This window comes from Capricornis sumatraensis, chromosome 18, assembly GCF_032405125.1.
Source record: "Capricornis sumatraensis isolate serow.1 chromosome 18, serow.2, whole genome shotgun sequence".
Lineage (NCBI taxonomy): Eukaryota > Metazoa > Chordata > Mammalia > Artiodactyla > Bovidae > Capricornis > Capricornis sumatraensis.
The window spans coordinates 46,428,764-46,441,638 of record NC_091086.1 but is presented as its reverse complement, the minus strand read 5'-3'; the positions used below and the strand labels follow the sequence as shown (position 1 = coordinate 46,441,638).

Here is a 12,875-nt window from a genome sequence, read left to right as displayed (position 1 = left end):
CAGGCCTGCTTTTGGCTATGGGGATATAATCTGAACAAAATTCAAGATTCTGTTTCTTGTGGGACATACTTGACCATGGGAGGAGACAAAACATAAAATAAATATACCTTGGCTGGGCCTTGGAGAAAATCAAATAAAGTTCTCACATCTAGACCTAACAATGCTCCCAGGACAGGATCATGCTGTTGTCTTGTGGATGACACCCCAATCCTAGAACAGTCCCAACTGGAAGGATGGCAAGGAGATCAAACCAGTCAGTCCTGAAGGAAATCAATCCTGAATGTTCATTGGAAGGACTGATGCCAATACTTTGGCCATCTGATGTGAAGAGCAGTCTCATTAGAAAAGACCCTGATGCTGGGAAAGACTGAGGGCAGGAGGAGAAGGGGATGACAGAGGATGAGATGGCTGGATGGCATCACTGATGCGATGGACATCAGTTTCAGCAAGCTCCAGGAAATAGTGAAGGACAGGGAAGCCTGACATGCTATAGCTTATGGGGTCAAAAAGAGTCGGACATGACTGAGTGACTGAACAACAACAAACGGAGCTCTAGAAATCCATGTTGAATGTTAGCAGCATTGCTCTACATGAAGGGCCCAACAGCTACCAAAGAAGGCCAGCAATGGCCCCAAGAAGTGTCCTCTTGGCATGGGATTTTCCAAAACAGGAGGTTGAGGATTTGCTAACTCTTTCTATAACTAAGAAATCTCTGGGACTTTCCTGGTGGCCCAATGGCTAAGACTTTGAGCTCCCAATGCAGGAGGCCTGGGGGTTTGATCCAGTCAGGAAACTAGATTCCACATGTTGCAACTAAAGACCCTGCTTGTTGCAACTAAGACCCAGTGCAGCCAAATTAAAAAAAAAAAAAAAGAAGAAGAAGAAGAAGACGTCTCTAAGACTTGGGGCTTTTAATTTGCTTGGTTTGTTCCTGTTTCTGTTTTTAAATGTGGTTCATGTGATTCTTGGGACACTTGCCACAGAATCATCTGGGAAAGTTACTAAAAACGCAAATTTCTGGGCCCCACCCCAAACATGCTGAATTAAAATAACAGGAATAGGGGCCCAAGAAGCTGCAAGCTTCTAAATAATGTTGATGCTACACATTGCTGACTAAAAAACAAAATATGAAGTCTACAAGGCCTCTTTTCATTTGTAAATGTCTCCATACACGGCTCTTCAGAGAGCTCTCCTACAAACTTCCTTTGCGGAAACTCCACAGCCTGGTCACAAGAGGAATGCCCCGGAAGACAGAGCCCGCGTGATGGGAGCGGTGCATCAACAGATCCATTCATTCAAAAAATCTGAGTGCTGAGACACTGGATGGCTTCAGTGGAAGGGCTTCCCTGCCCGGAGATCTGAAGGATAGACTTTCTGGATATTCCCTACCTGTGAAGAGGGCATGGTAGTGGAGGCCCCTCTCCTTATCTCGATGAGTGCAGACATCAAACAAGTAGGCTTTGATGGGCCCATCAACGAAGTCAGCAGCAAAATCAAAGAGAACCACACCTATCATGGTGACACTTATGGCCCAAATCCGCTTCCTCCTTGGGTCAGCAATCAAAGCTAAAAGAGAAACAACCATTGGTCTCCTAAATCCTGGTTTAGAACGAGCCACATTTTTATTTCCACCCAAACTTCCCATCATCATATTACCTCCCTATACTTTCGTTGTGTTTGCTCTTCCAAATAAAAAATGGCTTCATTATTTTTTCAAGTTTTAAAAATCAGGCAGTGACTGTCCAGAAAAGACAGCTCTCTGGAGACAGAAAGTAGATTGAGCAGTTACCTAGGACTGTGGGGGAGAAGGAAATGGGTAGTGTCTGCTAATGGCTACCAGGGTTCTGCTGGGGGGGAGAGGAAACTGTTGTGTAATTAGATAGTGGTGGTGGTTATACAACTTTGAGAATATACTGAAAAGCACTGAGCTGTTCACTTTTAGATGGTGACTTTTATGGTATGTGAATCATCTCTCTTTTAAATAAACCAGTTTAAAAAATTATATGTACTGACTGTAAACCACTCCAACAATATAGGAAAGCTGGGGAAATACTTCAAGATCCCAGGCCCAAGAGATGGTCATCCTTCAGACATCCCTTTATGCACAAAAATAGAGAGAGGTGTGCATCTGTGCCCTCATGCAGTGCTTCTCAGACTAACTCCTTAACCATTACCGGGATGACTTGTTAAAACAGATTGTTAAGCCTCACTTACCATGAGTCTCCTATGATTCCTCAATAGGAAGGTAGGGCCTGGGAATTTTCATCTCTATCAGCCTCCAGTGAGGCTGATGCCACAGGCTGGAGGGCTTGGCTTGAAGGAGCACTGACTAATGGGACCAGGTTGTAAGTGAGCATCTTTAACCAACTCTCTTAGTATCTTTGCCTTTCAGTGGATGAAGAGCAATGTCACAGTTTTAACACCTAAATGATATTCATCCTATAACAATACCACTGTTCATTCACCCCCTCATAACTACTTCTCGTGCTTTCAGTTTATTTTTTAAACTTAAGAAAATGTGTAATATATGCACCTGATTTTAAAAATTCAGTACAAAAAATAAGTGAAAAACAAGCTTAACTTCCTCCTCTCACCCCCAGGCCTTTAGCACCCTTCCTTAGAGGCAAAATTTCTTTTCAGGTATTTTTTTTTTATAAATTCTTCCAGAAATATACTACATTTATAGATTTATATCCACTTTTAAATATATAGAGATGATAACTGATTATTATGGCTCATTATCATCCATTCTGCTAGCCTGGGAGTTAATGGTCAGAAAATGTGTGCTATTTTTAAGTTTAACAATTCTTTTTTTCAACACAATATATACAACCACCAATTACTGATTAATTGGTGGCTGTTTAATGGCTAGAAAAAGTGCACTCCATCAGGTCTATGTCCGTGATTTGCAATGAAAAAATGCCCCCTTGAGCTGCCAGGTCGATGCCCTATACCTGTTACAAGACTCCATACAAAGCTGTGAATGTCATTAACTCTTCTTTGGACACACAGGTACATTTATTGGAAAAATTTATGGAGCCATTAGGCAGCTGGTTAATTTGAGAAAGTCCTAAATAAGGTATGGTGGGCACACACATAAAACCCCATAATTGATAAACATGTAACAATACATAATATAATAAAATATGTAAAAATATAATCCCACTTTTAAGTTCTCACAACAATTAAAAATAATGTAACTGAAGTTTCTAAAAGTAAAGGCACCTAACTACAGACTCTGGGGCACGCAAAGGTGGAAATTCAATGTAACTTAGGATAGGGAATCAGTTTTAACCATTTTTTGACTGTCACAGAAAGAACTTTGCCTTCTCCTTGTCCTGAGTTGCAAACAGGACCTTGTCCCACCCGGCCTACCTAGCCTATCAGGAGCAGTCCACTGACCTGATATGATCGCGTCCCCGTTGAGGTACATGGCCATGCCCAGGAGCATCAGGAGGCACAGCGTGAGGATGTAGGGTCTCCGGCGGCCCCACCGGGCCCGGCAGTGGTCGCTGGCCGATCCCACCACGGGCTGCAGCAGGAACCCCAGGACGGGACTCAGGAGCCACACCATGCTGTACAGGCTCTTGGGCAGGCCCACGCTGAGCAGCACTGGAGTCACGTAGGCCGCCTCCACCCCATAGCAGAACTCCCGGCCGAACATGGCCATGCTGTGCATAACCAGGCTCCCGGTGGGTCTTTTGGGCAGCTCCGCAGAACCGAAGAGGCCCTCCTCATCAAGGGATTTATAGGTGCGTAGGGCAGACTGCTCACTCTTGTCTCCCATGGCCACTGGGCGAGGAACCTGCCTGCAAGCCCACCACCTTCTCCGTGGCCCTGGGGTTTGCGCTCCCAGGTGGATTTGACATGGAGCCTGGCTGCACGGCCCGCAGAGACGGTCAGGCTGGGGGCGGGGCTCAAATTCTTTCATGCCTCTAAGATCACAAGTTATGATGAGAAGGAAGGGGGAGGGGCCAGGAAAGCATGATGGAGATTAGCCAGCTGGGAGCCCCCTGGCTCCTTTGAATGTGTTTCTAAAGGAATCTTCCTTTGTACTGTTCTCTCTCTGACTCTGCCTCTCTCTCTCACACACACATTTACACACAATCACACACAGCTTTGAGACAATAAAGCCCTATAATGTAGATGTTAAGTATGAAGGGGGTTAATATTTTTTCTAAACTTTTTCTGGATATAAATATTCTGTCCTTCCTTGAACACAGGTTTTCTACATACAAACACATCGGGTCAATTAACTAGACTTAAAACAGTGAGACGCTGCCCCTTCTAAATTACTAACTCTCCCACAGCACTGCAATATTTTCCTTCCATACTTGACATAGCTCTGTTTATCCTCCTCCTGCTTTTTTTTAAATTTATTTTTTTATTGAAGGATAATTGCTTTACGGAATTTTGTTGTTTTCTGTCAAACCTCAACACGAATCAGCCATCAGTATACATATATCCCCTCTCTTTTGAACCTCCCTCCCATCTTCCTCCACATCCCATCCCTCTAGGTTGATACAGAGCCCCTTTTTGGGTTTCCAGAGCCATTCGGCAAATTCCTGTTGGCTATCTGTTTTACATATGGTAATGTAAGTTTCCATGTGTTTTCATAAGTGTATTCTCTATGTCTGTTTCTCCTTTCAGTTCAGTTCAGTTGCTCAGTCACGTCCGACTCTTTGTGACGCCATGAACTGCAGCATACCAGGCCTCCCTGTCCATTACCAACTCCCAGAGTTCACCCAAACCCATGTCCATCGAGTCGGTGATGCCATCCAACCATCTCATCTTCTGTCATCCCCTTCTCCTCCTGCCCTCAACCTTTCCCAGCAACCAGGGTCTTTTCAAATGAGTCAGCTCTTCACATCAGGTGGCCAAAGTATTGGAGTTTCAGCTTCAACATCAGTCCTTCCAATGAACATCCAGGACTGATCTCCTTTAGTATGGACTGGTTGGATCTCCTTGTAATCCAAGGGACTCTCAAGAGTCTTCTCTAACACCACAGTTCAAAAGCATCAATTCTTTGGCACTCAGCTTTCTTTATAGTCCAACTCTCACATCCATACATGACCACTGGAAAAACCATAGCCTTGACTAGACAGACCTTTGTTGGCAAGGTAATGTCTCTGCTTTTTAATATGCTGTCTAGGTTGGTCATAACTTTCCTTCCAAGGAGTAAGCATCTTTTAATTTCATGGCTGCAATCACCATCTGCAGTGATTTTGGAGCCCAGAAAAATAAAGTCAGCCACTGTTTCCCTATCTATTTGCCATGTTGCTTCCCTGTAAATAAATTCTTCAGAACCATGTTTCTAGATTCTGTATATGTGCATTAGAATATGATATTTATCTTTCTCTTTCTGACTCACTTCACTCTGTATAATAGGTTCTAGGTTCATCCACCTCATCAGAACTGACTCAAATGCCTTCTTTTTTATGGCTGAGTAATGTTCCATTATGTATATGTACCACAACTTCTTTATCCATTCATCTGTCGTTTCCTTCTGTTTTAGTCTTTGATCCTCTCATGAGCAGTGATCAGGTCTGTTCTGCTCCTTACGGCATCTAGCATGATACCTGGCACCTAGTAGGTCCTCAGTAAATGTTTGCTAAAGGGAGTATAAAGCATATGCGCTACACTTCGCAGTGCTGGTCAACTGCCTGTTGGCTCAGGTCCATTCCTTCCCCCTCATCTTATGCTCCATACCTAAGGGACTACGTTTCCCAGGTTCCCTTGCTCTCTGGCTTCCAGGTAGATTTGTCCAGTGGGAGGAACTGGTGGGAAGACTGGAGGCAGGAGAAAGGAAGATATCAGGATACTTCCTCCCCCTCTTTCTGTATCCTGAGACATCTCTGGCAGTGGCTGCATTTCCACTGTGGGTCCAGCTGCCAACCTTAGCTTCTGGGTCCCCATAACACTACCTTTCCCATCGATCCTGCACCTCTGGGAGTGTTCCTAGATTCCTGTGGTTGCTTGTATCTGAGTTGCCTCACTGTTCCCTTGGCTTCTCATCTCTTTTATCACCAATGTAATAATTGGTGATATTAATTTCCTCTGTTTTAAAGACTTCTAGTGGTTTGTATCAGAGAAGGCAATGGCACCCCACTCCAGTACTTTTGCCTGGAAAATCCCATGGACGGAGGAGCCTGGAGGGCTGCAGTTCATGGAGTCGCTAAGAGTCAGACATGACTGAACGACTTCACTTTCACTTTTCACTTTCATGCACTGGAGAAGGAAATGGCAACCCACTCCAGTGTTCTTGCCTGGGGACTCCCAGGGACGGGGGAGCCTGGTGGGCTGCCATCTATGGGGTCGCACAGAGTCAGACACGACTGAAGTGACTTAGCAGCAGCAGCTGCGGTGGTTTGTATTTTCCTTGTTGGACACTGAATTCAAATGAAAGTCTGAGTGACAAGGGAAACATGATCTCATAGGAAAGACAGTAAAAATGGTTTAAGAACAAGACTTGGAGTCAAAATGTTAAAGTTTAAATGCTGGTTCTGCCTGTTTCTTCCTGTATCACCCTGAGTAAATCACTTAAACTGGTATTTCTCAAACTGTGTGCCAAGGTAACCCAGGGAGCCACAGTGAACTCAAAGGGGTATCTCAGGAGATTTAAGATTTTTAAGACAGTAAAACAGTGAAACTCAACATCTTTCAGATTAACACATTAAGTAAGAGTGAAGCAGTTCATACTTGCAACATTAGACTGCACTACAATCCTTTCACTGACTTTAGATTATTGTAAAGCTGGGTTTTCCACAGACATAAGAAGCATTATGAATCTCAATGTGGAACAGAAAACGAAGATACTGACATCCAGTCTGATTCCAAGGTATGAGAAGCTGCACAGAGTACAACAGGCACTTATGACCCATTAGTGATTAAAAATGATATAAGGAGGAAGATCAAGATGACGGGGTAGGAGGATGTGGAGCCTAACCCCCTTCACAAACACAACAGAAATACAATTTACTAAAACTGAGTCAGGAAGAAACAGGTAATGTGAACAGACTGGTCACTAAAAGTGAAATAGAACCTATACTTAAAAAAAAAAAAAAAAAACCTTCTTGCAAACAAAAGTCCAAGACTGGACGGCTTCACTGGGAAATTCTACCAAACATACAAATAAGAACTTACACCTATCCTTCTCAAACTAGTCCCAAATATTAAAAAGGAGGAAACATTCCCAAAGTCATTCTATGAAGCCACCATCACCCTGATACCAAAATCAGACAAAAAAATTACCAATAAAGAAAATTACAGGACAATATCTTTAATGAAAAGCAAAAATCCTCAACAAAATATTGGCAAATTGCATCCAAAAATACATAAAAAGGATCATATACTATGATCAAGTGGTATTTATTCCAGGGTCAAAAGATGGTTCAGTTCAGTTCAGTCGCTCAGTCGTGTCCGACTCTTTGTGACCCCATTAACTGCATCACACCAGGCCTCCCTGTCCATCACCAACTCCGGAGTTCACTCAAACTCATGTCCACTGAGTCGGTGATGCCATCCAGCCATCTCATCCTCTGTCGTCACCTTCTCCTCCTGCCCCCAATCCCTCCTAGCATCAGAGTCTTTTCCATTGAGTCAACTCTTCTCATGAGGTGGCCAAATTAAACAAGCACAAATCAATGGGAAGCACTACGTTAAGAAAAAAGGAAAAACAAAAACCACATGATCATTTTAATAGACACAGAAAAAGAATTTGACAAAATTCAACATCCATTCATGACAAAGCCTCTCATCAAAATGAGTATAGAAGGAACATATCTCAACATAATAAAAAGCACTTACCACAAACCCACAGCCAACATAATACTCAACAGTGAAAAACTAAAGCTTTCCTGCTAAATCCATAAATAAAACAAGGATGCCCACTCTTACCACTTCCATTCAACATAGCATTGGAAGTCCTAACCATAACAATCAAACAAGAAAATGAAATCAAAGGTACTAAATTTGGAAGGGAAGAGTAAAATTGTCATTATTTGGATATGACATGATACTCTGTACAGAGAACCCTAAAGACTTTACACAAAAACTATTAGAACAAATGAATTCAGCAAGGTAGCAGGATACATGATTAACACAGAACTCTGTTGTGTTGCATTTCTTTATGCTAACAATGAACTATCAGAAAGAGAAAGTGAAAGTGAAGTTGCTCAGTCATGTCCGACTCTTTGCAACCCCATGGACTGTAGCCCACCAGGCTCCTCTGTCCATGGAATTCTCCAGGCAAGAATACTGAAATGGGTGGCCATTTCCTTCTCCAGGGGATCTTCCGGACCCAGGGATCAAACCTGGGTCTCCCACATCATAGGCAGACACTTTTACCATCTAAGCCACCAGGAAATGCAAAGAGAAAGAGAAAGTTCTCAGAAAGAGAAAGTTTTCTCAGAAAGTTAAAAAATCATTTTGTTTAAAATTACATTTAGAAAGATGGTAACGATAACCCTGTGTGTGAGACAGCAAAAGAGACACAGATGTATAGAACAGTCTTTTGGACTCTGTGGGAGAGGGAGAGGGTGGGATGGTTTGGGAGAATGGCACTGAAACATGTATATATCATATAAGAAACGAATCACCAGACTAGGTTCGAAGCAGGATACAGGATGCTTGGGGCTGGTGCACTGGGATGACCCAGAGAGATGGTATGGGGAGGGAGGTGGGAGAGGGGTTCAGGATTGAGAACACGTGTACACCGGTGGTGGATTCGTGTTGATGTATGGCAAAACCAATACAGTATTGTAAAGTAAAAAAAAAAAAAAAAAAAACCTGGGAATAAACTTAACCAAGGTGGTGAAAGACCTATATGCTGTAAACTATAAAACATTGATAAAGGAAACTGAAGATGATTCACAGAAATGGAAAAGACCATGCTCTTGGACTGGAGGAACTAATATTGTTAACATGGCCATTCTACCCAAAGCAATCTACACATTTAATGTGATCCCTATCAGAACACCCAAGACACTTTTTCACAGAACTAGAAAAATGTAACTCTAAAGTTTTTATGGAACCACGGAAGACCCAGAATTGCTAAAGCAATCCTGAGGAAAAAGAATAAAGCTGAAGGCATAACCCTTCCAGGCTTCAGACAATACCACAAAGCTATAGTAATCAAAATATCATGCTATTGGCACAAAAATGGACATGTAGATGGAACAGAACACAGAGCCCAGAAATAAACCCACACACCTATAGTCTATTAGACAAAGGAGGCAAAAATACACAATAGAGAAAAGACAGTCTCTTCAACAAGTGGGGTTAGTAAACCTGGATAGCTATGTGGGTAAATCAATGAAATCAGAACAGTCCCTCACACCATATACAAAAATAAACTCGAAATGGTTTAAAGACCTAAATATGACACCATAAAACTCCTAGAAGAGAATATAGATAAAACATTCTCAGACATAAATCATTTCTTTCTTAGATATTTTCTTAGATCAGTCTCCCAAGGCAATAGAAATAAAAGCAGAAATAAACAAATGGGACCTAATCAAACTTATCAGCTTGTGCACAGCAAAGGAAACCAGTAACAAAATGAAAAGCCAACCTATGGTATGAGAGAAAATATTTGCAAATGATGCAGCCAACAAGGGCTTAATTTCCAAAATATACAAGCAACTCATGCAGCTCAACATCTCAAAACAAACAACTCAAATAAAAAAATAGGCAGAGGATCTCACAGACATCTATCCAAAGACATACAGATAGCAAACAGGTATATGAAAAGATGCTGAATATCACTAATTATTAGTGAGATGGAAATTAAAACCACAATGAGGTATCATGGACACTGGTCAGAATGGCCAGTCTGCAAATAATAAATGCTGGAGACAGTGTGGAACCATCCTGTTGATGGCAGTGTGTACTGATGTGGTCACCATGGTGGGGGGGAGGTATGGAAGGTCCTTCAAAAACTAAAAATAGAGCTACCATGTGAACCAGTAATCTCATTTCTGAGGACATAGGCAGAAAAGACAAAAACTCTAATTTGAAAAGATGCATGCACCTCAATGTTCATAGCATCACTATTTACAATAGCCAAAACATGGAAACAACCTAACTGCCCATCAACAGACAATTAGATTAAGAAGACGTGGTATATAGATACACAATAGAATACAACAGAATACTACTCAGCAATAAAAAAGCATGAAATGCTGTCATTTGCAGCAATATGGATGGACATAGAGAATATGATAGTTAATTTCAGAGAAAGACAAATATTATATAGTTTCACTAATATGTGGAATCTAAACAATTGTACAAATGAACCTATATACAAAACAGAAACATACTCATAGAAAACAAACTTATGGTTAACAAAAGAGAAAGGTGATAAAGGGGTAGAGAAAGGATAAACTAGGAGCATGGGATTAACAGATACAAACTACTATATGTAAATAAGTAAACAGATTTACAATCCTTGCATAGCACAGGGAACTATATTCAATATCTTGTAATAACTTATAAAGGAAAATAGTCTGAGAAGTATATATACATAAATGAATCACATTGCTGTATTCGAAACACAATGTTGTAAATCAACTATAATTTTTTTTAAAAGAATGAAAAAATTAAAAATTTTAAAAAAGAATGAAAAACAAATGTCTTCTTTCAAGTGTGTCCACTATATTTTTCAATCAGCTAATAAGCTGTTAGGACAAAAATACTTAAGTTGTTGCTGCTGCTAAGTCGCTTCAGTCGTGTGTGACTCTGTGTGACCCCATAGATGGCAGCCCACCAAGCTCTCCCGTCCCTGGGATTCTCCAGGCAAGAACAGTGGAGTGGGTTGCCATTTCCTTCTCCAATGCATGAAAGTGAAAAGTGAAAGTGAAGTCGCTCAGTTGTGTCTGACTTCGCTATCCATGGACTACAGCCTACCAGGCTCCTCCATCCACGGGATTTTCCAGGCAAGAGTACTGGAGTGGGGTGCCATTGCCTTGTTGGGACCTAATTATTTACAAATGGAATGATTATGTATTTCTTTTGGCTTAGGGGCACCATGAAAAAAATCAAGACACTAAGGGACATGTGAACTAAGGGTTAGGACCATCTGAGCCTTGTGTCCACATCTATAAAGTGTAGAAACCTATGCTGTCTACCTCTTGTGATTGGCAAAGAGCAATTGAGATACTGTATGTCAGAGATGTTAACATAAATTCTCCACTCCTTCATCCTGATGGAATCTGGACCAGCTTAGAGAATCTACCCCTCCCTCAAACACCCACATGCTTCCCGGAAGTTGAGTCCAGGGGAGCTCCAGGAGCGAGCTGGTTTTATCTAAGGATAATCCTACCTTCTCCACCAAAGACCAGTATGGGGATGGCTTGTGATTTAACTTGACCCAAGGAGACACGCTTGCTCCTTGGAAGAAAAGCTATGACCAACCTAGACAGCATATTAAAAAGCAGAGACATTATTTTGCCAATGGTCCGTATAGTCAAAGCTATGATTTTTCCAGTGGTCATGTATGGACGTGAGAGGTGGACCGTAAAGAAGGCTGAGTGCTGAAGAATTGATGCTTTTGAACTGTGGTGTTGGAGAAGACTCTTGAGAGTCCCTTGGACTACAAGGAGATCCAACTGGTTGATCCTAAAGGAAATCAGTCCTGAGTGTTCATTGGAAGGACTGCTGCTGAAGCTGAAGCTCCAATACTTTGGCCACCTGATGGGAAGAACTAACTCACTTGAAAAGACCCTGATGCTGGGTAAGATTGAAGGCAGGAGGAGAAGGGGATGACAGAGAATGAGATGGTTGGATGGCATCATCGACTGAATGGACATGAGTTTGAGCAAGCTCCAGGAGATGGTGAAGGACAGGGAAGTCTGGCCTGCTGCAGTCCATGGGGTGGCAGAGTCGAACATGACTGAGTGACTGAACAACAAAAGGAAACACGAGATAAGATTTGCAGAGGGCGGCTGAGACCCTCTCTTCTTTTGAATGTTGTGCTGTGTGGAAATGAGATTCCAGATCTTGCTAAGGATGGGGGGCGGGGAAATTGAAGGCAATGATAGTAGGGGTGTAAAGCTGGGTAGGGAAGTTGAACAATAGTCCAAGGAAGAAGTGATAGTGTCTGGATGAAAGAAGCAATGGGAGATGGGCAGAGGGAAGGAGATGGGAGTTCTGAAAGTGTAACTGATAGCACTTCACTATTGAGATTCATCACTTTAATAAATATTCACAAAATTTCCAATATGGGCCAGGCACTATTCCAGGAACTGGGAACTGAGCAATGAATGAAACCTACAAAGTCCTTCATAAAGTTTCCATTTTAGCACTCCCTAATTTAGAAGGAATGCGTCAGGGGTTAATCCATACAATGTCAGCAGGGATAGGCAGTATGAAGGAAAATGAAAAGGGTTCCCGGAGAGTGAGTGATGAGGCAGTTGCTATTTTAGACAGGGATCAGGAAAGGACTCTCTGGAAGGGACATTTGAACAGTGGCCAAATGGAGTGATAGGTAAACTGTGGGGTCTATTGAGACAGAGGTAGACATAACTGGGAGTGGAAGCTGGAGACTAGTAAGAGGAAGGAAAGTCTAGTAAGACTTTCAAATGGATGATGGTACAGTTTATTGATAAAGAGACACGTGGATGATGCTAATAACGGCAGTTATACACAGGAGCTGGTCTAGATGGAGAGGTGGCAGTTATCTGAAGGAAACCTCAAGGACATTTTCTAAAATTTCAATTCAGAGACACCAGCTGAATGGTTTCCTTACCAAATTAAAAGGATCAGACTTTTCCACCTAAGGACATTCATTCTGGTTAACAGTAGAGCCTAAAATATTTCAATGAGCAACAAAAGGCTATTTTAGTACTACTGAAAGAACTTTCTTGAAAGCTTTTCAC

General features: G+C 42.0%; 1 protein-coding gene across 1 annotated transcript in view; it reads right to left on the bottom strand.

Moving 5' to 3' along the window:
* SLC45A2 (solute carrier family 45 member 2) overlaps nt 1-3,787 on the bottom strand; it is a 34,221-nt gene extending 30,434 nt beyond the window's left edge. The window contains exons 1-2 of the mRNA XM_068990524.1: nt 3,403-3,787; nt 1,390-1,566 (exon numbers count right to left, since the gene is read on the bottom strand). Coding sequence (XP_068846625.1) covers nt 1,390-1,566; nt 3,403-3,787 — 562 coding nt within the window. The remainder of the gene's footprint in view (nt 1-1,389; nt 1,567-3,402) is intronic.
* Nucleotides 3,788-12,875: the final 9,088 nt, after the last annotated feature.